This window comes from Poromitra crassiceps (assembly GCF_964638095.1).
Source record: "Poromitra crassiceps genome assembly, chromosome: 15".
Lineage (NCBI taxonomy): Eukaryota > Metazoa > Chordata > Actinopteri > Beryciformes > Melamphaidae > Poromitra > Poromitra crassiceps.
In genome coordinates, this window is record NC_139634.1 from 2260496 (window position 1) to 2285310 (window position 24815).

Below are 24815 nucleotides of genomic sequence, written 5' to 3' on the forward strand. Positions count from 1 at the left end.
TTAATGATTAGGCAAAGGCAAACTCACTTCCTAACTGATTTATTTCCATTTGATCCTGAACAAAGGCCTTGGCAAATATTCCATCGGTATCATGATATGAACTAGATACCATCTTAGATTTTGGATATGGTAATGTCATATGGTGATATGGCATATATTGTTATCTTTCCCTGGTTTTAAAGGCTGCATTACAGTGCAATGATGTCATTTTCTGAATTTACCAGACTGTTCTAGCTGTTCTAATATGTGCCTTTACCCACTTGATTGTATACACATTACTGATGCTTATTTATCAAAACATCTTGTGTGCTAAACTATTTTGCGAAAGCACCAACAGTCAGGGGGCCCTACAATATTGTTACAATATCTATATCGATTTTGGCCTAGTTGGTCAAAAATATTGTGACGTTTGATTTTGCCCATATAGCCCAGCCCTATGCTGTTTGCCTGTGAGATCTCGTGTGTGGCTTTGACTTGGAACTGAACATTTAGCTCACTTGGTAGAACATGCAGATTGTGTGACACCATTCAGTCTAAAAACAGGAGAGAGGTGTTCTGCTTGTATTGAGTTATTTCGATGCTTTGCTGTCTTAACTTTGAGACTGTGAGGCAGCATGACTCAGCAGTTTGGAGCAGAAACAAACACCCTTCATGTGATGGTGAGTCATGTGATCACAGGGCAGAGATGAGATGAGTCACCGTCAGCTGACCCATGGGCTGCTGCTGAGTGATTGGCCGAACAGCTCGACACAATCTGATGTAAACTCCAGAAACTTCTATCAGCCGGTCTGATATCAGTCATCATGATGTGGGGGGCGTGGCTTCAATATGACAACATTACATGATAACAAGGAGGAGCAAAGGTGAAGGTCATGTATAGTCACATATCAGCACAGTGAAATATTAAAACTATATCAGAACTTATGTCTAGAAAGTCACAGCCATTTAAAAAAAATTTTTTTTAATTAAACCTGTCTAGGCTATTTAAAACTGTTACAACTATACATAAACACAGATGATTAGTTAAACTGTTAATACTACAGGCAATCCTTGTTTTTCTCTCCATAGTAATAGTATGTCATAGTGAGTCTACGCTACAGCAGTCAACGATTGGCTGTGAAAAGATTCTAGTAGTTTCTAGTGATATGAAGTTGAATATTAGATTTTGCAATATTATTCAGTGATGCATGTTGATATATTAACTTGCTAGCCTTGTTCTACTGGGTCATGTGAATCAGCGGGGAAATAACCCCCATTGGAAAGTGTATTATCATTATTATTATTATTATTATTAATTTATTGCAGCTTCTTAAATGTAAGTGTTTGAAGATTATACTAGATCTGTTTGTTGGGGTTAATAAGATGGTAACTTCTTCAAGAATTTTAATTTCATGAATGTATAATTCGGCTAAAATAACCAGCAAATTAATGACATGTAATGACATCATGAGAAATTAGATTGGAAAGTCCCCATTGGAAAGTGCTTTGTCATTCCTCGACCTCCCATTGGTCCAGCCCCGGAGCCCCGCCTACTTGTTTACACAGCACTCACAGCACTCGAGCACGGACCCTTCACACTTGACCCGCCCTTTCCACGAACTCAGGAGGCTTCTGATTGGCCGAGCAGACGCGAATGCCTCTTTTCGGCCAATCAAAAGCCTCCTGGAGGCGACGTGCTGACGTGGATCACGGAAGTGGAGACAGAGAAAGAACTGCCTTCGGTATTTAATACTGCGCAACAGACCGACGACAGAACCGATCCGAGTCACACCTGGAGCTAAACCCGAGTCTGAAGCAGCTGAACCCGGACACAGAGAGCAGAACACACCGAGGAGAAGCTGCACCTGAAGCCGAGTCTGAAGCAGTGTAACCCGGACACAGAGAGCAGAACACACCGAGGCTGAAGCAGTGTTTTTGCTCACATAGATCGGTAAATAGCTGCGCAATATCTGACTTATAGTGTTATTTACAATCCAGTGTGGTTTACATATCCCACTTATTATTGTAACTATCAGTTAAGTTGTTTAAATGTACCTCTGTGCGCTGTCTAGTCACTGTACTGTTTGTTTTAGCTTGTATGCATACCTTGTGTGTGTGTGTGTGTGTGTGTGTGTGTGTGTGTGTGTGTGTGTGTGTGTGTGTGTGTGTGTGTGTGTGCGTGTGCGCGCGTGTGTACGTGTGTACGTGTGTGCGTGTGTCTGTGTGTGTGTGTGTGTGTGTGTGTTAGCCATTTGTTCCATTGGCCCTGGGACTCTGTGGTGTGAGGTACCAACCAAGTGGATAAAACAGTTCCTTAGCCGTTTCTGACGTCGTCTTGTAGATCTGAAGATATTGTAACTCCTCTTAAAGAAGGCAGTAGTTTGTCCGGGGATGTTAAAATGATATTCCTCCAGTGTGAAAGAGCCGTTGAAAAGCAGTCTTTCCACAGCCTGTGCTGAATTTAGGAGAGGAGTTTGGGAGTTTGAGTTTGAGTATTCCATGATGTGTTTTGCTTCCCAGGTGCGCTGGTTTTGATCACTGTGCCGCCGTATCCGTGTGACTGCAGTATTAGTTGGTGCACCGGGTTAGTGAGATCAAACGCACCCTGCTGTAAATTCGGCACAGGCTGTCGAAAGTCTGAATTTAAAAGGTTGTTTCACGCAGGAATATCATTTGAACACCTCCGGACATACTACTGCCTTCTATAAGAGGAGTCTAAGATCTTCAGATCTGCGATACAATGTCGGAAACGGGTAAGGATCCGTTTTATGCACGTGGTACCTCTCACACCACGGATGGAAATTTCACGTGACCAAGTCCCGGAGATCATTGGCGATGGGCGAGGGAACAAATGGGGACTAGATGTCCCCAAGAATCAATCTGATTGTAGTTGTGGTGTAACCCGGGCAGGCAGAGAGCAGAGAGCAGCCATGTCGGTGACGGTGAAGGCCTACCTGCTGGGGAAGGAGGAGGTGGTGAAGGAGATCCGGCGCTTTGCGGTGGACCAGGAGGTCTCAGGCAGCTTCTCGCACCTGAGCGCCAGAGTCCAGGAAGTCTTCTCCAACCTGCAGCACGCCAACCTCAACATGTTCTACAAGGGTCAGATAACGTACCACTCTGCTTCTATTGTTATGATATTGTTCCCCTACTACTCTGTGTCTGTTTCAAATCTTGTACTGCGTTCAAGATACCTGGGAACTCTGAAAAGAACGGGCTCCGACTTGTAAGAAACGAATTGAACGGTCGTCGAGGTCGGAATTACAGGTCTGTGGGCATCATTTCAGAGCTCTGGTTGAATTCAACAGCTATTTTACCAATGAAATTAGCTAGTTGTGTATGTTTTATTTTAAACCCCGAGTTAAAAACAGCTGATGTCGGAAATCTCGAGTTGAAACTTTCAAGTTCCGATTTGTCTTGAACGCAGCTCGCAGCATAAAGTCCACTCTGCGTCTGCTTGTATTCTATGGTGTGACTTCCTGTTTTTGTAGAGCTGACTACATCATGGCAGATCATAGAAATAGGCCGAGAATAGAAATAGATTGACGTGCCAAGACATAATCGAGATATGTGAAATGCTACCCCTGATAAGCTATCTGAAGCTTGAGATGAGGGGCCCAGCCAGACACTTAAGCAAATATTTAAAATATGTTTACTAACACGTCTAGATTTGGAAAAAATTGCATGTATATAATCTATACAGTAACATTTACAACCTACAAAACACCTAAGACTGTACAACGACACCTCTGTCCTAAGACTAACCTAAGACCCTAAAGAGTGCTATGAAATGGTCCTAAGACATTTATTCCCTCAGTCTTTTTGTGTATCTTACCTATTCAATCAATGTTTAGAGTCTAAACATTGATTGAATAGATAAGATACACAAAAAAATAGAGATGAAAAATACATAAATAAGAGACATAATAAGGCTAGTGGAACAGTCCCATTTAAATTGTTTTCAGAGCAGAGTAATCAGTTTAGCTAAAGCTAACTAGCCACTAGCTATGTCCCCAGACATTCAGGGTCTAATATAATAACATATATCCTGTTTGTGTTCTCTTAGTCCAGTACTTTTGTTCAAAGATGATGATTTGATGTTATTGTAGACAATGGCAGGTTGGTCGTAGGCTGACCTGACACTGCTTCGTGCTGTCTGTTGTTGTTACTGTGTTATGACACAGACAGACGGAGACAATTATGTATATATGTATATATATATATATATATATATATATATATATATATATATATATATATATATATATACATTACATTACAGTGACAGCCTGGCCAAGAGGCAGAAACCACCTGTGCAGATTATATAAACACAACCATCATAAATAAACAAATGCAGCCTACATAACTTGACCTAATAAGACACTGATGATATGACACCACATCACCGGACCTGCCAACATTAGGCTGTGAAAAAGAGAGGGGTCTTCTGGGGTACCCCCCCCCCCCCCCATCAGATCTGTCAGGTCCACTGAAGATCCAGTGTTCTGTGGATGGTAGGGGTGGGAATCACCAGATGCCCACGATACGATACTGAAACGATACTTAAGTCACGATACGATAGTATTGCGATACTGCGATATTTTCGATATTGCGATATATCGATATTGCGATATATTGAATATTGCGATATCTCGATATATTGCGATTTCTTACTTTTTCAACTGCAAATGATGTCCCCAAAGGAAAACTTTGTCAACATCTGGTTTATATAAGAACAATTTTTCAGTCTGTACATCTGACTTCAACCATTTTATTGCAGCAACATTGTCAAGTAGACAGACCAACAACTTTCATAAAGTCATGTCATAGTTGCATGCACCTGACAAACTGAACTGTTTGTTACAGTCTACTTACAGTCCACCTTAACTGGATGTGTGTGTGGACTACTGTACTTATGTAGTTTTTGCAACTTCACTTCACTTACACAAAACATTTTGTGCAGCCCATTCAGTAACTGGGGAATTTGTAAATTACTGTTATGACAAAACTGTTACTGTTAAAACAAAATGAAAATATGCTACCGTGTGTTTACTGCTGGCCTTGGAACTAAAGTTTATAGTAGCCCGGTGGCCTGCAATTTTTTTTTTTTTTTTTTGCAATATCGATACAATATCGTCAGGCAAAATATCGCGATACTGTGGTGTATCGATTTTTTCCCCCACCCCTAGTGGATGGATGCTGCCCGTGCTCCCCTCTCTGCAAAGGGGAGACTCATGGGTCCATAGAACCCATTTCCATTCAGATGTCTTGAGGTGAGAGGTCAAGGGAGTCCTTTGAAAATAGTTTTTCCATCGTCGCCTAACTTTGGAGCATTATTAATATTAGCCCCCCTTCCCGACAAGCTAACATGACCTGGTTACTTGGTACCAATAGATGCCTCACGTCTTATAGTTTCCTATGATGCCAGATGACCAGTCACTTCACTGTGGCTTTCAAACTACTCAGCTATTTGAATGAAATGCAGAGATTGATTTGATTAGCAAGCGGGAGCACGGCAGGAGTAAGGGTTAAACATAGGGAGACTCCCATAGGGAGTGTTGGCAGGTCTGACACACTGACACTGTGACAGGTATGACACACTGACACTGTGACACGCGACGTGAGCTGAACCCACAGACATGGAATGAAATCCAAAAGAAATAAAGGGAAGTGGAAATGGAAATGTATTTGTGTGGCTGAGACTCTCTGAGAGTTCAAGTTGTCTCCTTGCTTTCATAACGAGCAGAAGCAGCAGATCAAACCAGACGGACTTCTCAGAAACCTGTCCAGTCGGCTTTGTCTGTCAGTGAAGTATGAAAAAACAAGTTCTGCTTTTCACGATCATGTGTCATAAGCAGTGTAGGAATTGAGCCAGGGACAAGAGGGCAACAACGCCCCAAGACATCTCTAAAGAATGCCTCTAAAAATCATGATCCAGGGCTAAAAATTGCCCCAAGATTTAGATAATTTTCTTTTCATTCAATTAATTTAATTTCCATTTGCATCTCTAACACACACTCAGCACCTGCAAGCTGGTTGCCAGAAGAAGAACACACACACACACACACACACACACACACACACACACACACACACAGCGTTGTTGTTCAGACTACAATTTAGCAACGTTATGCACTAATTAAAAAAAATTTAAGTGCTTCCAAAATCCCCAACAAAAATGGGAGCTCGGGCTCTGTGTGTCTGTCCCACTGTGATTGTTCCACTGTGACATCATCCGTGATGTCATAAATCCCACTGTGACATCATCCGTGATGTCATAAATCCCTGATCCCACTGTGACATCATCAGTGATGTCATAAATCTGACATCGTGATGCTGGTCTCATTGTCCACACAGCAGCCAAGTTGCGGGCAAGGCCGCGCAGCGGGCGAGCTGCGAATGCGAGCTGCAAGGGCCAGCTTGGCGAGCTGCAGGACGCGGCCTCGCCCAGGAATCAACCGCGCGAGATTCCTAGCGTTGTAAATGCCCCCAGTTTTTAGACAGTGGAGGCAAAAGTTGCCCCCAAAATATATATATTTTAAAGTCGAGCTGAACCCAAGAATGACTTTTCTTTTCTTTTAGTTCAAATACCTGGGTATGCAGTGCACCTATTTAATAATGTATGCAAAACAAATCACAACAATCTAATTTCTTTAGTTTTTCACACTTTTTCACATCAAAAGTTCGTTTTTCAAGATTTCATTGATAACAGTAATGTACAGTTTGCTGATGTCACCTAATACTAGGGATGGGCATCGAATTTCGAATTTTCGAATAATCGTTGTTATTATCAAGGTCGACTTTTATTATTGAAAGTCGAAATTTGTTTATTGGAAAAAAAAAAAAAAAAATCTTTTTTGTGAGTGAAATGTTGCATTGTCTCCCCTGATTCTAAGTATAGTCGAATCGCTTGGTTTGAGCAAGTAAAACAATTTTTATAAGCAACCTCTCCCTCTTCATGGGATTTCATCCGCCATTCATTTTTCCATAAACCTTGCTTAAAATGCTTATAAAAATTGTTTTACTTGCTCAAACCATGCGATTCGACTATGCTTAGAATCAGGGGAGACAATACAACATTTCACTCACAAAAAAAAAAAAAAATACATTTTTTTTTTTTTTTACATTTTTTTTTTTTCTTTACATTTTTTTTTTTTTTTTCGAATTTCGATTAAAAGTCGACTTTGGCCAGCGAATTTCGAATAGTGTTTTTGCTAGAAATGCCCATCCCTACCTAATACTATCAAATTTCTACCCCATTTCAACCAATCATTTCACGACATGCAGCTGTCAATCGAATCTTCATTTCAGGATCATTTTCTCTTCCAAATGAAGGGGAAAATGGCGCCTAGTGCCTGTCATCTGGCAGAGTTTCTAGCCCATAAACTAACTACTAACTTGAACAATTATGCAAACTAAATCAAACGGTAATGTCTAAGAAGAATGCAAAGAAATGTAACTGGCTCGTTAAAACACGCATTCCAGGAATATTATTTACATTTATAACGATAATGGCGCGCGCCTCCCTGGCTGTCAGGGGTCGTCTCTCGGAGATTCCAGGCGGGCGGGCAGCACCTATGGATCGGATTGTCCACTCGCTCCGCACGAAGCAGCTGGCGCTGGTGCATTCCGTTCCGGTTCACTTCGACTTTAAATTTCCTACACTGGTCATAAACTCATAAACAATAATAATATTTACCCAGTAAATATGTGGTAAATGATAGAATAATTAGCACAAGTAAATAAGTAGGTATGTATTACCAGGCTCTTAACTGGTTATTCCCTTTTCCATGCAATAAACACAAACTGTACTTTCTCTGTATTTACCTTCTTGTTTACCAGTGGTAATTACCCAATAATATACTATCGTTATATATTATTTTATATTATTTTACTTTTAGGTGACAGTAAAAGGAAACGTTACCAATAATCTGTTCAAGTTAAACATCCAAGAATACAGAAGATGAATAAATTGATCTGTTTGTTTATTTGTTTGTTTGTTTGTTTCTCAGATGAAGATGGAGATCTGATCGCCTTCTCCACAGACGACGAGCTGATGATGGGGCTGGTCTGCATGAAGGAGCAGACCTTCCGCCTCTTCATCAGAGGTACACACACACACACACACACACACACACACACACACACACACACACACACTGACCACACAGACACACACACTGACCAACAAACCTGACACACCCACACTGACGCACAGACACACACTGTGACACACACACACAAACACTGACTGATTTGCAGTGGAGCCAGAGTGAGCCGAGCGTCTGTCAGTCTGTAGTTTTATATCTGTGGGAGGTTGAAGACGTTGTTTCTGTCAAAGCATTGTGGGTCAACAGGTTGTTGCTGGCTGATCTGGAGCGTCATGCATGTGTGAGTGCGTCCGCCATCTTGGACAGCGAGGTACAGCAACAGCAACTGGACGAAGCACATTGGAGTTGTGTTTGACACTACGCCATTTGCATGCCCATTTTGCATCTGATGCAAATCATCTGATGCAAATCGGGCAATGACATAGAGCATTGGTTCCCAAACTGTGGTCTGCGGACCAGTGGTGGTCCGTGGGCCTCCGCTTGGTGGTCCGCCAGAGAATTGCATTTCATTTTTTTTTTTTTTTTTTTTTTTACAAACAGTTTTTACATACACATTAACCCTCAGGAGTAGCCGGCTTGGGCCAATTTTCGGAAATAGCTCAATTTTTGAAAATGTACTTTCAGAGGCTCAATTAACTCATTGAGTGCCAGCCACTTTTGGAGAACGGACGCTCCCAGTGCCAGAGTTTCAGAGTGTTTTCAGTGATTTCTCGAGGCCCACAGAATATTGTGTGATATTACTATGTAAACACCGAACACGCCCAAAGAACGATGAGACTCTCTTCTATCATCAGCAAAAAAAAGTTTATTGATATAATTTTCCCTTCTTTAGTTATGAGCCGGAGAAGATAGGTTGATTTCACCAAAAAGAGACGTTTCAAACTAGAAGCTGAGATAATTAGCCTTTTGTGAAATGAAGCATTTCAAGCACATGACTGACTCTGAAGCTAATATTTTCTGATGTGACACCTCAAAAATAATTTCCTTCAATAAAACAGTGAAAACAAAGGAATTTTGTTTGGCAAAATAATAATTTTTAGCTGCAACCAGCAGCGCTGGCCCCTGCGTGCGCTGCTGGTTGCAGCTTCTTGCTGGTCTTGATTTACTGCTGGTGGGCATCAGATATTCTAGCTTGTGTTTGCCAATCCTGTCCTGCTGTCTGGGTCTGTCTGGGTCAGTGTTGTATGCTGCCCTGCGTGCCCCACCTCCCCCCCCCCCCTCCCCTCAACGGCAAACCCCTCCTCCGTGGGTGTGGCTCTGGTGGCTCTCTGCTGAGTTTGCTCTGCACTGAAAAGTGCGCTACATCCAGCTTTTTTACAGCGTTCCGCATGTATTTGTCACCGGCTCCCATCGCTTCCAGTTGAGAATAATAACAACTCCACAACTAATCATGCGGATGGGCTATCGCAGCGGACACGGAGGGGCTCAATTGTGGCAGCAGATTGGCTGCTGCAGGCACAGCTAACGTTATGCTTCATGCATATCGATGCATACCGATGCGATTTCCGTTTCCCCATGACTTCTCTCTTTTTTCCTCGCCTTTCTCTAATCTGGAGAGCACTGTCGCCACCTAATGGGTCCGTAAAATAGCTTTTACACATTCAAGATCCACCATACTTTCACAGGAGATGGATCAGGCTTTGATCAACGTCCCACCGTCAAAAAACGCAATTGACGACTTTAGTCGTCATTGGCGCTCTACGTTACTATTCGAATTGACGACTATAGTCGTCATTGGCACTCAATGAGTTAACAAACTTCTGTTGTGCAACATGGGCAGCTCACTTCAGTTTCACAATCACAATTTAATTCATAACCAATCAAAATAATTACTTTAGAGAGCTAATACGTTTAGTAAAAACTTGATTCCAGGCCAGCAGACTTTGAGCTCTCTAACACTTAGCATAACTCAATGGAGTTGCATATAGCAAAAATGTGCATGACGGCTAGCGGATTTGCAGCTAGCGGACTATTAGATCGTTAATGCTTTCCACAAAACTATGGAGTTGAACATAGTGAAAATTAGCATCACGGCCAGTGGACCTTTAGACTTTTTTGGCCAACGCTTTTAGCAGAAGTTAATGGAGTTAAAATATTGCACATGGACGGTAGACATCGGGCATGGGATGCAAATCGGGGAGTGTCAAACTCAACTCTAATGTGGTTTGTCCAAGTGGTGTTGCCGTACATAGCTGTCCAAGATGGCCGACCCGCATGTGCGACTCAGATCGAGCAGCAACACCGCTTTCTTTCTGTTCAGACTGTTGGTGTGTTTCTGACTGTTTGATACTAATGAACTTATGTGAAACTTTACAGAGAAGAAGGAGCACCGTCGGGAGTTTCCGCTCCATGCCTTCCCGGGAGGAGTGAATCCCTTCGCCTTTCCCCCGCCCCCCCATGGCCCCCCACACCCCCATGGCCCACCACCCCCCCACGGCCCCCCACCCCCACATGCCCCGCCCACCCTGCACCCCAACGTGACGTGTGACGGCTGCGAGGGGCAGGTGGTCGGGACGCGCTTCAAGTGCACCGTGTGTCCCGACTACGACCTGTGCTCCTCCTGCCAGGCCAAGGGGCTGCACACTCAGCACTGCCTGCTGCCCATCTGGCAGCCAATCAGCATGCTGCAGGTGAGCCAGCCGCACAGCATCATGGGATAGTTCAACTGGAATTTGAAAAGAAGAAGAAGAAAAAAATATATATATAGGAAACAGAACTAGAATTTCAGGAAGTTTAATTTACTTAATTTAAAGGGACAGTTCACCCCAATACATATTTTTCCTCTAACCTGTAGTGCTGTTTATCCATCGTGATTGTTTTGGTGTGATTTGCCAAGTTTTGGAGATATCGGCTGTAGAGATGAATACAGTGGAACTGGATGGCAAGGAAGCGCGCTAATGTTACAGCTAAGATAAGCTAACCTAACATTACAGCTAAGCTAAGCTAACCTTAGATTCCTTCTGTGCAGTGAGACAATTGGCGGGTGTATTTTGGTCGAAAGAAAATAGTATTCCAGTACAGTATTCCACATCTTTCAGTTGGTATTTCATGCAGAACATGTGATGGCAATGGTAACTGAAGGTGTTTGATTTGATTTGTGATGTTTAGGAGTTGAGACAAGCTCTCTTAGAAGTGGAATTTCATGGAGTTTTATTAATTCTGTTCAATTCATATCAGAGGAAACTGCTGTACATACAAGAGTGTTGCTGTCTGGAGACTGATGTGAGAGATCAGTTGTTAGTTTGTCTCTGAGTGATGACATCATGACTGACCGCTGTGATGTCATTGCAGTGGTTTCCTCGTGGGAAATGGATGAGAAAGATGAGGCACTGCATGTGGAACCAAAACCAGACCCAGGACCAGACCCGGGACCAGGAGAAGTCTGATGCCTCCGGGTCCGGCCAGGCTGCAGCAGACGGCAGCGGCAGCACCCCCTCTGGTGGTGAGTCCAGATCTTCTTCTTGGTTTATGCTAGAATGGATCAGCCGGAGGGACATGAGGAGTGACGATTGGTTGGGTTTAGGTACGGAGGCGGGGTTAGGTCCTTCTGGTCGATTCAATCTAGCAAGCCTTCTTCTTCAGAGCCCAGTTTAGTTTTCTCACCACAGATCCTACAGCAGAGCAGATGTGATGCTGCGGCCATCTTGTCTCACTCACAGCAGGAAGTTGACCAGACTTCATTAAAAAACAGGACTCCCTAAAAAAATACGCCATTTCACCCGGGGGTGGGGCCTTACGTCCTGCGTCAGTGTTGTGTGCCCGATGCACATTCTTGTCGGCTCGCAACGGGTCGTCTTGTTACTTTTTGGATAAGCGAGCAAAACTGTAACTAAAAAGTTGTTTATTAACCTCATGTTTAGCTTAACCCTAAGATTAAACCTTCAGTCAACCTCACGCCATTGTAACTTTTTTGTGATAATTTACGAAGAGACCACTGCTGCCAGGCTGCAACCGTGACCAGACTTTCCTGCAGATTTCTGTGACTGTTGATAAATTCTCAAATTGACCATGTTCTCCTGGGAAATGTGTAACTAAATAGTCTTCAAATATATTCTGACATTTACATAACCCAAACCCTAACCTCAACCACTCCCTTCCTGGTGCCTGAACCTTGCCAAGTCATTCTAATAATGTTAGCATGACTTTAAATGCAAATTAAAAGTAGTAACGTACATTATTTGTAAAAAAAAAAAAAAAAAAAATGAACGCAACTCCCCCCGCATCGTGTAAAACTCGTGAACGTGCACCCAGAGCCCGGGCTGAATTGGTAACAGAGCCTGCCGATGTGTGCACTGCTATGCCCTGCTAAACCACGCCCATCTAGTTGAAATACTGTGTTTTTAGTGAGCCCTGTCACATGTGTCTACCTCACATTGACCTCTGACCTCTCCCTGCAGCCTCCCAGGCCAACGTTGAATTCCTGAAGAACATCGGTGAGGGAGTGGCGGCCATGTTGAGCCCACTGGGTAAATACAGACACAGCGACGCAACACTCCAATACACAACACAGGAATCCCTTTGAACTGCGACGTCAATAAACTGTGCGTGTGTGTGTGTGTGTCAGGTATCGACGTGGACATTGACGTGGAGCACGAGGGCCAGAGGACCAAGGTGACGCCCAGCGCCAAGCCTGGGGCGGAGCCTGCAGGGGGGGCGGAGCCGGGAAAGGGCGGGCCAGAGCAAGCAGCGGGGGGGACAGAGGGTGGAGGGGAGACAGATGGAACGAGCAGCGAGGGAGCCAAGGTATGTTACTCTGCCATATACCACACACACAGCACAGACACACACACAGAGCGCGCGCACACAGCACATACACACAGAGCGCGCGCGCACAGACACACACACACAGCACAGACACACACACAGCACAGACACACACACAGAGCAGACACACACACACACACACACACAGCAGACACACACACACACAGCACAGACACACACACACACACAGAGCTTGGCTTAGTGTTAAAGCGGTGTGTCCCTCAGGGCAAGGAGCCGGGCAGCGACGAGGAGTGGACCCACCTGAGCCCCCGAGAGGTGGACCCGTCCACCGGGGAGCTGCAGAGCCTGCGGCTGGGCGAGGAGGGGCCACCCGGCCAGCAGGGGGAGCTGCAGAGCCTGCCGCTGGGCGAGGAGGGGCCCCCCGACCAACAGAGGCCCTCAGGCCTGAGAGAGGCTGCCCTCTACCCTCACCTGCCTCAAGGTATTCACTCACACATCAACTGGCTTTGACCTCCTTGTTGAGTTTCCCTGCAGTTGGTTTCTTACCCTACTAATTTTGTTATCACTAAGTTACCACTGGTCCATGGTCATGGTCATGGTCATGGTCATGGTCATTAGTTCTTATTTTTGATAGTCTTAATTAATTATTTTTTTTATTTTTATTGATTCTTATCCATTGGTAACTTCATCTCTCATACCTCATATCAACATTTCATGCTTACTCTGAATTTTAACCCCTCGAATGCCAGTTTACTGTACTTACTGTGCAATAAGATTTTGTAAGAAAACACAAAATATTATTTTTTTCCCTTCCCATGAATGCCACCTGGTGGCGGGTGGTGGGATTATCATAGCTTTGGATTTCTCACATATTTGGCGAAGGAATTATTTTCTTCCAGCTTCCATCTTTTGAGAATTGCACATTTTTCCTACTAATTTTTTTTTCCTACTAAGCAAACACTGGTCCATGGTCATGGATCTTGATATTAGTACTTGTTTTTTTTTTTTTTGTGATCAATTTTTTATTGACATCAGTAGTTCAGCATAGTTACACGACAATATGACAGACATTAGTCAGGATGCATGAGCCCTCAACCCACCTGCCCACTCATATCACCCCCCCAATACCCATCAGAATATATGCAGAGTGACATCAGTTTTGTATTTATCACAACACAAAAAGAAATACAAAATGAAATAAAATATAGGAGAGCCCCCTCTCCACCCCCCACCCCCCACCCCCCCGCGGTCTCTTGTTTAAATTAACTGTCTCACACTTCGCTATTGGAGCACTGGTTCCTGAGGCACTGAGGTCATTAAGTCAGAGATCTGAGATGCTACACCTCTCCAGAGTTCGAGAGTTGAGGACTTCGCTCTATTAACCCTCGCAGTGGAAAGTTCAAGCATTACTATATCACGAAAGTATGCCAGCCATTTGTGAATGTTAAGTGAGTGAGGGGGAAGCCATCTTTGGGCTATCATTTTCTTGACTGCGGTTAGGCCAGCAAGCCAAATCTTCCTCTGCTTCCCCGATAAGTTAAGCTTAGAGTCATCATTAATTAATAGAAGTATTGGGTCCAGAGGGAGTGGGTGTTCAATTAAATCTGATATTATTGAAGTTGTTTTATCCCAGAATTCTTGAACTAGTTCACATTCCCAAACCATGTGTAAAAACGTTCCGACTTGTTCCGGTTGACAGAAGGAACAGAAAGGATTGGGAATGGCTCTAATCATGTGTTTTCTCTGAGGAGTCCAATATGTCCTATGACAAAAGTTGAAGTGGATCAACTGGTGATTTGGGTTCTTGGAGCAGCTGAAGATATTTTCCCAGACTGTGTCCCACTCAATCATGTTTCCCTCTGAGGTCAAATCTTCCTCCCACTTTCTACTTATTGGCAGTTGTCCTATGAGTGCATCTGTTAGATTGGCATACAATCTCGACACCAATCCTCTAAAGGGTGAACCAGAAATCCAGTTAATGACTGGGTGTGCCTCAAGACCTCTCCCCCATGGAGCTCCATAACCTTTCAGGGCAGAACGTAAACGTAAATAAACAAAAAAGGTATTTCTTGGGACATCAAATTGAGTTCTTAGATCCTCAAAGCATAATAAACCATTCCCGTCATACATGTGATTAAGATTATAGATGCCTTTCTCACTCCATTGCTTACAAACAAAGGGTTTATTCCCAGATAGTATATGCATATTGTTCCAAATTGGAGTTTGGAAATGCCATTTGTTAGTGTAACGTAAATGTTCCTCCACTCGTTTGAGATTGACTATGGTATTGGCTATGATGGGACCAAAGGTTGACCTACACTTCTTTAACTTAACACCTGAGAAAGCCACATCCTGCAATCTTTGCACTCCAATCACTTGTTGCTCTAAATCTCTCCATGGAACTGTAGACAAGGGATCAATCCACACTTTTATACATCGTAATTGATAAGCCATGTAATACATTTTAAAATCAGGCAAAGCTAAACCACCATTGTTTTTTGTACGTTGCAGGGTAGAATATTTTAACCTAGGTTGCTTATTGTTCCATATGTAGCTACGGATTAGTGAATCAAGTCTTTTCCAAAAAGTTGTTGGTGGGGGCAAAGGAATCATTTGACTGAGAAAATTAATACGAGGTAACACGTTCATTTTAACCACAGCAATCCTAGATCGTAATGACGCTGGAAGAGTGGACCACCTGGCCAGATCACTTTGAATGTTTTTTAATATTGTCTCATAATTGTCTTTGACAATCTTATCTAGTGAGGATTGTATGCTAATACCCAAATATGTAATTTTGGATTGAATCGGTATCTTATCATACACGGATGGTGTCGCTGTCTTATTGTTTAGAAAAAGCAAATTAGATTTATCCCAATTGATTTTATAGCCGGCGAACGAGCCAAATTCGTTGAATGTCTTGAGAATGTTTGGTATAGATTCCTTGAGGTCAGAGATATATAACAGAATATCATCTGCATACAACGAGATTGAATTGTTACATGACTTAATTTTGATATTACAAATTTCCTTCTGCCTTATCATTTGCGCCAATGGTTCAAGAGAAATCGCAAAAAGCATGGGAGAAAGTGGGCACCCCTGCCGAGAACCCCTTCCAATCGAAAAGGGTTTTGAGTGCAGTCCGTTTGTTGAAACCATGGCTGTGGGATTTGCATATAACACGCGAACCATCTCAATAAACTTGGCCCCGAGGCCAAGCGTTTCCATAACTTGCCAAAGGTAGTTCCACTCTAGCCGATCGAAGGCTTTTTCAGCGTCAACTGATAGAATTGCAGTAGGTACTTGGAATGTGCTAGCCTCATGAATCACATGTAATAGCCTGCGTATGTTGTCCGCGCCCAGGCGCTGAGGTATGAAACCCGACTGATCGGGGTGAACCAGTTTACGGATAAAACGTTCCAGTCGGAGTGCCAGCACCTTGGCATACAGCTTAAGGTCAGCCCCCAGGAGACTGATCGGCCTGAAGTTAGCACAGTCCAAGTGATCTTTACCTTTTTTGGGTATTAAGGAAATTAAAGCAGTGTTTGTCTGTTGAAGAAAAGTGCCTCTCTTTACAGCTGAGTTTATGGCTTGAAGAAGGGTTGGCCCTAATATATCAAAGTACTGTAGTAGCAGCTCAGACGGGATTCCATCTAGCCCTGGAGTTTTGCCTTTATTAACCCCTTTCAAAGCTGATTGGAGTTCCTGTAGTTGAATTGGTTGGCCGATTTCTTCTGCCTCCTCGGGGTCAAGACTGGGTAGATTCAAGTTTTCTATAAATTTTTTGTATTGGGTCATGTCTGACTTGGAGTCGGCTGTATACAATTTTGAATAAAATGATTGAAAGGTCGCATTAATATCTTTTGGATTGGCTGAAACACCACTGGGTGTGCGAATGCTGTTAATTGCCGCTCGGGATTCACTTTGTTTAAGTTTAAGAGCGAGTAGCCTACTTGGTTTGCAGCCATTGAAATAGTAGTTTTGCCTCACTCTGTGCATTATGAATTCGGCTCTTCTTCTTAACAGGTCGTTCAATTCTGTTCGATGTGTCACTAAAAGGTTTTGTGTGGGTTTAGAAAAACCTGTCTTAAGGGACTGCTCTAAAGAAAGGCACTGTTCCTCCAATTCAACAATTCTCGCTTCTCTACTTTTCTTCAAATGTACAGCAAATGATGATGTGAAATCCCTGATGAAACCCTTAGTTGCTTGCCACACAAAAGAGGGGTCAGAGACTGAACCTGAGTTAATTGAGATAAAGTCATTGAGTTTGGCTCTAAATTTCAGATCAAAATCTGTGTTCTGGAGAAGGGACGTGTTAAACTGCCATCGTTTGGACTTTTCACCCAATGCAGTGTACTCAAATGTAGTTATGAGCGGGTTATGATCAGATAGAATAGCTGGATCCATTGTTATTGCTTTAAAAAGAGTCTTGAATTCACCAGAGCACAAAAGATAATCAATACGGGAATGTGTATGATGTCGTGTAGAAAAGAAGGTGTAATCTCTACTCGAGGGGTTATGTAGCCGCCAAATATCAGTGAGATTTAGGGATTCCACCATTGCCTTAAACATGTCTGATGCTTGACTTTGAACATTAGTGTGGCTAGCCCTTGATCTATCTAAGTTCAGGTCTAATACTGCATTCATGTCTCCCCCTATAATTAAGGAGTATTGACTAAGTGTTAGCAATTCACTGGTTAAGTGTGGAAAGAAGTTTGCATCAAATACCGTGGGCGCATACACAGAAACAAAAGCAATTTTCCTGTCTCTCATGGTGGTACATATGTAGGAAATTCTACCTGTTTGATCCTTGCTAATTTTATCTATTGAGAAGTTGCATTTTCGAGAGAGTAAAACAATTGAGCCCTTCGTTTTAGTACTTTCACTAGAAGAAGCCGCCACCTTGTAATATTTGTTTTGTAAACGGTTAACATCAACTTTGCGTAAGTGTGACTCCTGTATGAGAGCCACATCAACATTCTTTCTTTTTAAGTAGTCAAGGAATTTAGCCCGTTTGATTGGTCCATTGAGCCCCCTAATATTGATTGAAAGGAGCGAGAGATCAGCCATTATCAAATTGTAGCTGGTTATTGTCAGTTCCCCTGTCGGACATTACTGAAGACAGTAATATGTATAAACCATTGAGCAAAGTGTGATTCACATATAAAGAAAAAAGAAAAACCCCCTCCTCCTTCAGACCGCAAAACCCCTCCCCTGTTGTCAAGATACGCGACCACATCAAACGCAGATCGCACACACTAACCCTCTACCTCCTTCTAACTGAAGCGTGGGGACGTTCCAGGACCCACCCACATCCGCTGCTCTGGAGTGCTGCTCCCACACAATCATAAAGTATGTGAAATATCACTTCCTTAACTATAGTCTGTCCTGTGACACTACTACTGAGTAGATAAATACTCGTGACCACCCAAATAATTTTTGTGTGTATGTGTGTTTAGAGACACTTTGTTTCACATGAATCACGCTACTCCCAAGCGCAGCTGTCACGTAGGCTGGAACGTTCCCCACTAGAATGAGTCAGGTTTGTTTACATAGTCAAATTAGCCCTTACAGCTCGGGTGACAACTAGCATCAACATTCGTAACGTTAACTTATTAGCAGGGTATAAACAATAATCAGACTTATCTTAACATAGATAGAGCAGTGTTAAACAAGTTATTTCCATTTGTATAGCGCAAATCATAAGTTTCCCAGTCCAGAAAAGAGTCCAGCCTATTCCAAATAAAGTGAAAGCAAAACTTACCCACCGTGATAGGCGAAATGCATGGCTGTCCTAATCATATCAATAAACGTGCGCCCACAACAAAACGTAAATCTGCCAGTTCCGTATGAAGAGAGTCAGCTTTTCCGTGGATCCAGCAGTCCGTATAAGAACGTAATCACAATAGTAGGCTGCGCATGTCCCGCTGTAAAAGTGAAGATTAGCCCACGCATTTCAGAAGCTAATCGTTGGTGTCCGGCTCCTTCTCCTGTCCTGCCTCCAGTCGTGGGGTGTCCTGTCGTGGTCTGGGGTCCTTGTCCCTGTTGTTTGCCTCTCTCAGCTCCAGACAGAATTCTTCTGCATCCTTGGCTGTGGTGAAGTTGTGCGTATTTCCTTTGTGATTTACCCTCAGAGTGGCCGGGTAAATCAGGAAGTTGAGGATTCCCTTGGCGTAAAGCTCTCTCTGCACGTCCACAAATGCTTGACGGCGTTGTATGGTGAATGAGCTGTAGTCTGCTTTAAACCGTAACAGCTTCCCAGAGTCACGAATTGGCCCGTTCTTCTGTGCTTCTCTCGTGCCTTGCAGAATTGCCTGGCGGTCTTGATATCTCAAGCACCTGAATATCATGGTGCGTGTGGAGCCTCTGCCATATATTCTGTGAGCCCTGTCAATCTCTATGACAGGCTTGTTGCTCAGAACGGGGATCCACTCCGGCAGTTGTTTTTGTAGAAAGCCGATTGGGTCATCCTTCTCACGGCCCTCTGTCAGCCCAACGATGCGTATATTATTACGCCGAGACCTGTCCTCCATTTCGGCCATCTTGTGTTCAATTTTCAGGTGATCACCGATACAGACATTGACTGACTTTTTCATCTCCCGTGTTTCCCCTTGGGCATTGTCCACCCGTTGCGCCAGGTCACGTACAGTGGTACTATATGTTTCAAGTTCTGCCCGAATAAATTGTAGTGAAGTGTTGATCTCAGACACTGCTCCCTTTACTGCATTGTGAACGACGACTTCGAGCATGCCTTGTTGTTTCTCTAACACTTTGGCGATAATATCCTCCATGTCGTGCTCCATTTTATCGTCACCCCCGCTAGCTTCTCTGAGTTGTTTGTCGCTAGCCGCGCTAGCTACTCCCGGTTGCTTGTCGCTAGCCACGTTAGCTGCTCTTGGATGTTTGCTAGCTGTTTTCGCTGTTCTCTTTTGCTTGTCCGCAGGTGTAGATAACGATTTTATTTTCGACCTTGTACCACTAGACATCGTCCTGGACCCATAGAGTAGCCATTCCACCTGTTTAGTGGTTAAATAAACCTGACTTAGTGATAAAATATGGAGGTTTATGAGGAGCTCTAGCTGTCTGCGGCCATCGCGGTTGCCGGTCACGTGATCTCCAGTACTTGTTTTTTATATTCATAATTAACTATTTGCTTATTTTTTATTGATTCTTATCCGTTCCTGACTCCATTCCTCATACCTCATATCCGTAGTTTAACATCCGGCTGAAGACACACGCTTGAACAACGCCATTTAGGCCATGAGCGAGAGAGCGCAGAGCTGGGCTCCACCTATGACGCTCTGACCGCCTCCCCCGCCCGAGAGGCTCCTTCGTGGGCATCGGATTTATTGTGCCTCGGTGCTTTGTGCGTACCTCAAAGCGGAAGTGATACAACGCTCTTAGAACGCCAGATCACAACGATTTTAGAGATCTAGAGTCAATTTTCGACGCCGATTCCAGCCATGCTAGTGGCGAGTCTCTACAACGAACGAGCGCGGAGATACGGACATACTTTCTAAGAAGGTAAATTTAACGAAAAATACATGAAACTGCCAATTTTGGACTCCCGGCAAATTTTCACAAAAAACACAAAATAGCTTGATTCCTCCATCAATCTCGGTCTAAAGGCTTCAAATCAGTAGTTTGCACCGGAAAATCCGGGTTTCAAGGTCATGTGACCATGTTTCCATGACGATCACTGTACTGTATATTTCATGTAAATCTCCATGCAATTGGTTGCTGTGCCTACACTGAGCAAATAGGGGGGGGGGGGGGCAAACACAATAGAAACTACAAATTTGATGTCTTGACTCGAGCTGAGAGGTGTAAGATCAGAAAAATAATTATTTTTGGGGAAAGTAGCTGGGAGTCGAAAAAAAAAGGTTTTTTTGCTAAATTAACATTGAAATCAATGGGAAAAAACTATGCAATGGATTTTGAAGCCTTGTAACTAGGGGTGTCACAATATATCGTCCCACGAAATTTCGCGATAGTAAAACGTCACGATATGTATCGTTGAGATGAAATCTCATATCGTGGGGGGGGAAAAAAAAAAAAATGTTTTTTTTTTTCTCCAAAAATAGACAAAGAAACGTCTTTGTTTGTTGAAGTTCAATGTGTGGAAAGTAGTTCAGTTGAACAAGACACATGAGAAGTTATACAGGAGAGAAACCATTCAATTGAGTTTCTGGCAAAACTGTTTACTTGACAGGAAAAATTGAAGATGCATAAAAAATAGACTAAGAAAAGTCTTGTTGTTTGAGTTTGAAGAAAAACTGAAGATGCATAATGAGAATTAAAGGCCTAAACATGGTCGTCCGTCCGCCTCGAATTGGAGCCGTCTCGCCGTCTGGCGGCGCCAGCGAGCCCCACATGCTCGGACGCCACTACGCCCCCCCCCCCCCCCCCCCCCCGCGGAAGCTCCGTGTGAAAATGGCGGAGATTGTGTGCCAGGCAGTCTGAATGAAATTGAATGTAACGTTCCCAATTCTATGTATTAAATTCTAAAAAACGACCTTCAACATTTGGGAAGGCTAAGCCACACAACTAGTTGTTATAATCTAACATCATGCTTTGAAAGGCGACTTTACGACGAAGAGCCAGGGCAACGGCCAATCACAACTCTCCTGCCGCTGTCGTCACGCACGTATCGTCGCCGTGAAGTCACATTTTCGAGCAGCCCCCGTCAGCCGACGGCGGCCCCTCCCCGTGTGACGGCGGTCCACCCGCCGTCACACGGGGAGGGCGGGGCGAGGCTCTGACGGACGACCATGTTTAGGCCTTTATACTGCTGAGAAACCTTTTAGTTCAAAGTAAATCTAAGTGACGGTGTAACTCATTCTATTTCAAGATAAGCCTTATCTCCAATCTCATGTTTTTTCTAGTTGTTATTGTAATAACAATTTCCCACAACAGCATGTTTTGTATTTGTGCATTTCAAATAAAATAATACTTTTCCAGTCATATATTGTCATTATTCAAGTTTAAAAAAATATTGTTAAAATCGTATCGTATCGTATCGTTATCGTGAACCCAGTATCGTGATACGTATCGTATCGTGAACTGAGTGTATCGTGACACCCCTACTTGTAACTCCACCAAATGTTCAATCAACCCCAAGGTTAGATATTAAGGTCAAATTTCAAGGTATTTGGTCCAGGATGCCCACTGAAAAAAATGAAATACATTAATTTTGTAAGAATTTCCTGGAGGTCTCAAAAAAGGTGGTTATAATGAAAGTCAATGACCGTGCAGCCGTACCTTAATAGTAATTTGATGATAACTTGAGTTTCTGGGTGCCAGGATGATTTTTTTCTAGTCCTGGCAACGTGAATTACCATAATAAACCATAAAGAAAACCTGAGCTGAATTTCAGACCTTTCGTTCCAAGATTTTCCAAATTTCCGATACGCGATTACCGCTTCGATCCGGCCAGCCGGACCAGTAGGGTACAAGGGTTTTAATGTTTGACTCTTCTAATAAGATCAGCTGTTATTTCAGAGGAAAGCACACCTGATAACCTGCACGCATTTTGGCATCAAAGTACGCTGGTACCATTTGTTAGCTAGAAACGACGCAAAAAGGCGTTGACGGCTGTGAATTAACCGATGTGTGGCGAGCGGTTTTACAGGTTTTCTCTGAGCTTTTCAGTCTTTTGTCTCTGGGGTACGTCCACTTCTGACTGAGACTCAAAACCACAACCTCCAAAACCTTCATGCAATTGTCAAACTCTGTGAGCCACTGAGTCTGACACGGTCAGGAAGGTCAGGTCGTTCCTGTCAGAGCTTTTCAGTCTTCACTTTGTAAGTTCTCCAGCTTTCACTGAGGCGCAAACTCCAAACCCCCAAAGTGTGCTGTGGCCATAGCTTTTACAATGGGGACATGTCCCCACCACCTTTCAACACAAAGTGATGCCCTTGTCTACTCAGAGGCCAAATATGGTCTGAAAAATCTACAGAGAAGTCTGGAAATTTGAAATGTGTAGGAACCCTATAGAGACACTGTGGAGCACGTCATCATTCAGAAACCACGCCCAAAACGGGGGAAAACACAAACTCCTGTCCAATCCTGGCGTTCTCCTATGTCGCGTGCATGGCCGGGTCTTGCACAAAAAGATCGTATATACAGAAGATGAACACTCCAACTTACTCCATTGACAGCAACATCCACATTTTTCTTCTCGCCAATTCCCAATGGCTTCCTTGTTTTGCTCGGGAGTACAAAAAAACTTTAACTGGCGATTTTTTACATTTGTTGTCTGCGCAGCCCACCACACAACAGCTTTTAGCTATGTTTAATTCAAGGAAAATGACGCTGGTGTGTGGAAATGAACTGAGCTTTTCCCCCGTGATGGGCGTGGCCTATTTCATGCAGTGTCTCTATGGTCCAGCCCTGTTCACAACATGTTGAGTGTTACTCTGGAAGAACAACATGCTGCAGTATTTATCAGTAGCAGAGTGAGGCGTGGCAGGTGAATATTGAATAGGGTCAAAAGTTGTCTCTTTCTCATACTCTGAGCCAGAAATCTCCAGTTCAGTAGCTCTTACATACACCAAACTTTCCAGTTTTATTCCTATCTATATTCTGAGGGGTTTTGCCATGGGGTTTGTTTATATATCATTCATAACCTGAATTATATAACATTTCTTAAAAGTTAAAAAAAAAAAAATGCATTTGTTTTGAGTGATAAAAAGAGATATTATGCAAAATCCCCCCTGTAAAAACCTTTGGCTCCAATATGTCTACAAAATGAAACAATATTTTTTTACCTGGCTTTATCCAATGTTCAGATTTCTGTTGTGGAAATGTATGCAAATTAGCACATATTTAAGTAGAAAATGCCTCATTTGCATGTTTAAACATAACATTTAAACCTGTAACACAAAAGAATTGTCTTAATCTAAGTAATCAACTGCAGAAGTTTCATGGTGATTATTTATTAGATTGAACACCTGCCATGTCTCAACATAAACTCTCTCACCTAAGCATTTTTGCTAGTTTCTAGCGCTCAAAATCTCCCTTTTCGTCTTGTAATCACCACTGGGTCACTGAAACACGTCCTTTGATGTACTGACCCAGTTGGTAATTAAAATGAAAAAATAAAAGGGGGATTTTGAGCGCTAGAAACTAGCAAAGAGAACGCTCGCCCTTGGTGTTAAGATATGGCCCATTAAAGTGTCGTCTCTGTCCGTTGCAGAGGCGGACCCTCGGCTGGTGGAGTCTCTGTCCCAGATGCTCTCCATGGGCTTCACAGATGAGGCGGGCTGGCTGACCCGCCTCCTGCAGGCCAAAGCCTTCGACATCGGGGCGGCGCTGGACACCATCCAGTACGCCAAGCCTCCCGGGCCCAAACCCTGATGTCACCATCCAGTACGCCAAGCCTCCCAGGCCCAAACCCTGATGTCACTCACACGATCATACTGTAACAACAATCACCACCAGCTGTTACTTAACTATGCATTCATAGTTGTAATCCCTCCATTTCCATCTATGCTTTTGTTCTGTCATCTTTCAGTGTGGACTGTGGAATAACTCGAATGTAAAGGAGAAGAAAAATCTATTTGAATTTGAATGGCAGTAACAATATAATGTTGGAACCAGTTCAAACATGTTTTACCGTATTAACTCTTAACAGTGAAAGCCGGGTCTCCGATAATGGCCGGGGGGCGTGGTCGGCATGAACAAATAGAGGCCGGAGAAACAAACGACCTAACAAACCCCCAAAGCAGCAGATCAGAAAACAAGGTGATACTAAAATATAAACTGTAATTATGAAACAGAGGGTCCTGTCTCTAATATAACCCTGCTTCAAGTTCAAGTAGTTTATTTATCATATGCTTCCAATAAAGTCCTGGTACCCGGGGCCAGTATTTGAGGAAATACGGTAAACATCTTATTAACATGTTATAATCCTTCCTGCTAGCTGACATCAATACTCCTTTATGACTTCAATGTTTTTCTTTGTCTGTTCTGAGTATCAGCGGTGAGGTGAAGGAGTCTGAA

At 43.3% G+C, this 24815-nt stretch overlaps 1 protein-coding gene across 1 annotated transcript; it reads left to right on the forward strand.

Annotated features, from left to right (window-relative positions):
- Positions 1-1711: 1711 nt before the first annotated feature.
- On the forward strand, positions 1712-24815 carry LOC310790305 (sequestosome-1-like). Its single transcript, XM_083651982.1, has 9 exons — positions 1712-1930; positions 2890-3078; positions 7989-8084; positions 10404-10717; positions 11379-11529; positions 12485-12553; positions 12652-12830; positions 13077-13293; positions 24010-24815. Exons 2-9 carry the CDS (start codon positions 2910-2912, stop codon positions 24168-24170), a joined length of 1356 nt encoding a protein of 451 aa, XP_083508108.1. The 5' UTR covers positions 1712-1930; positions 2890-2909; the 3' UTR covers positions 24171-24815.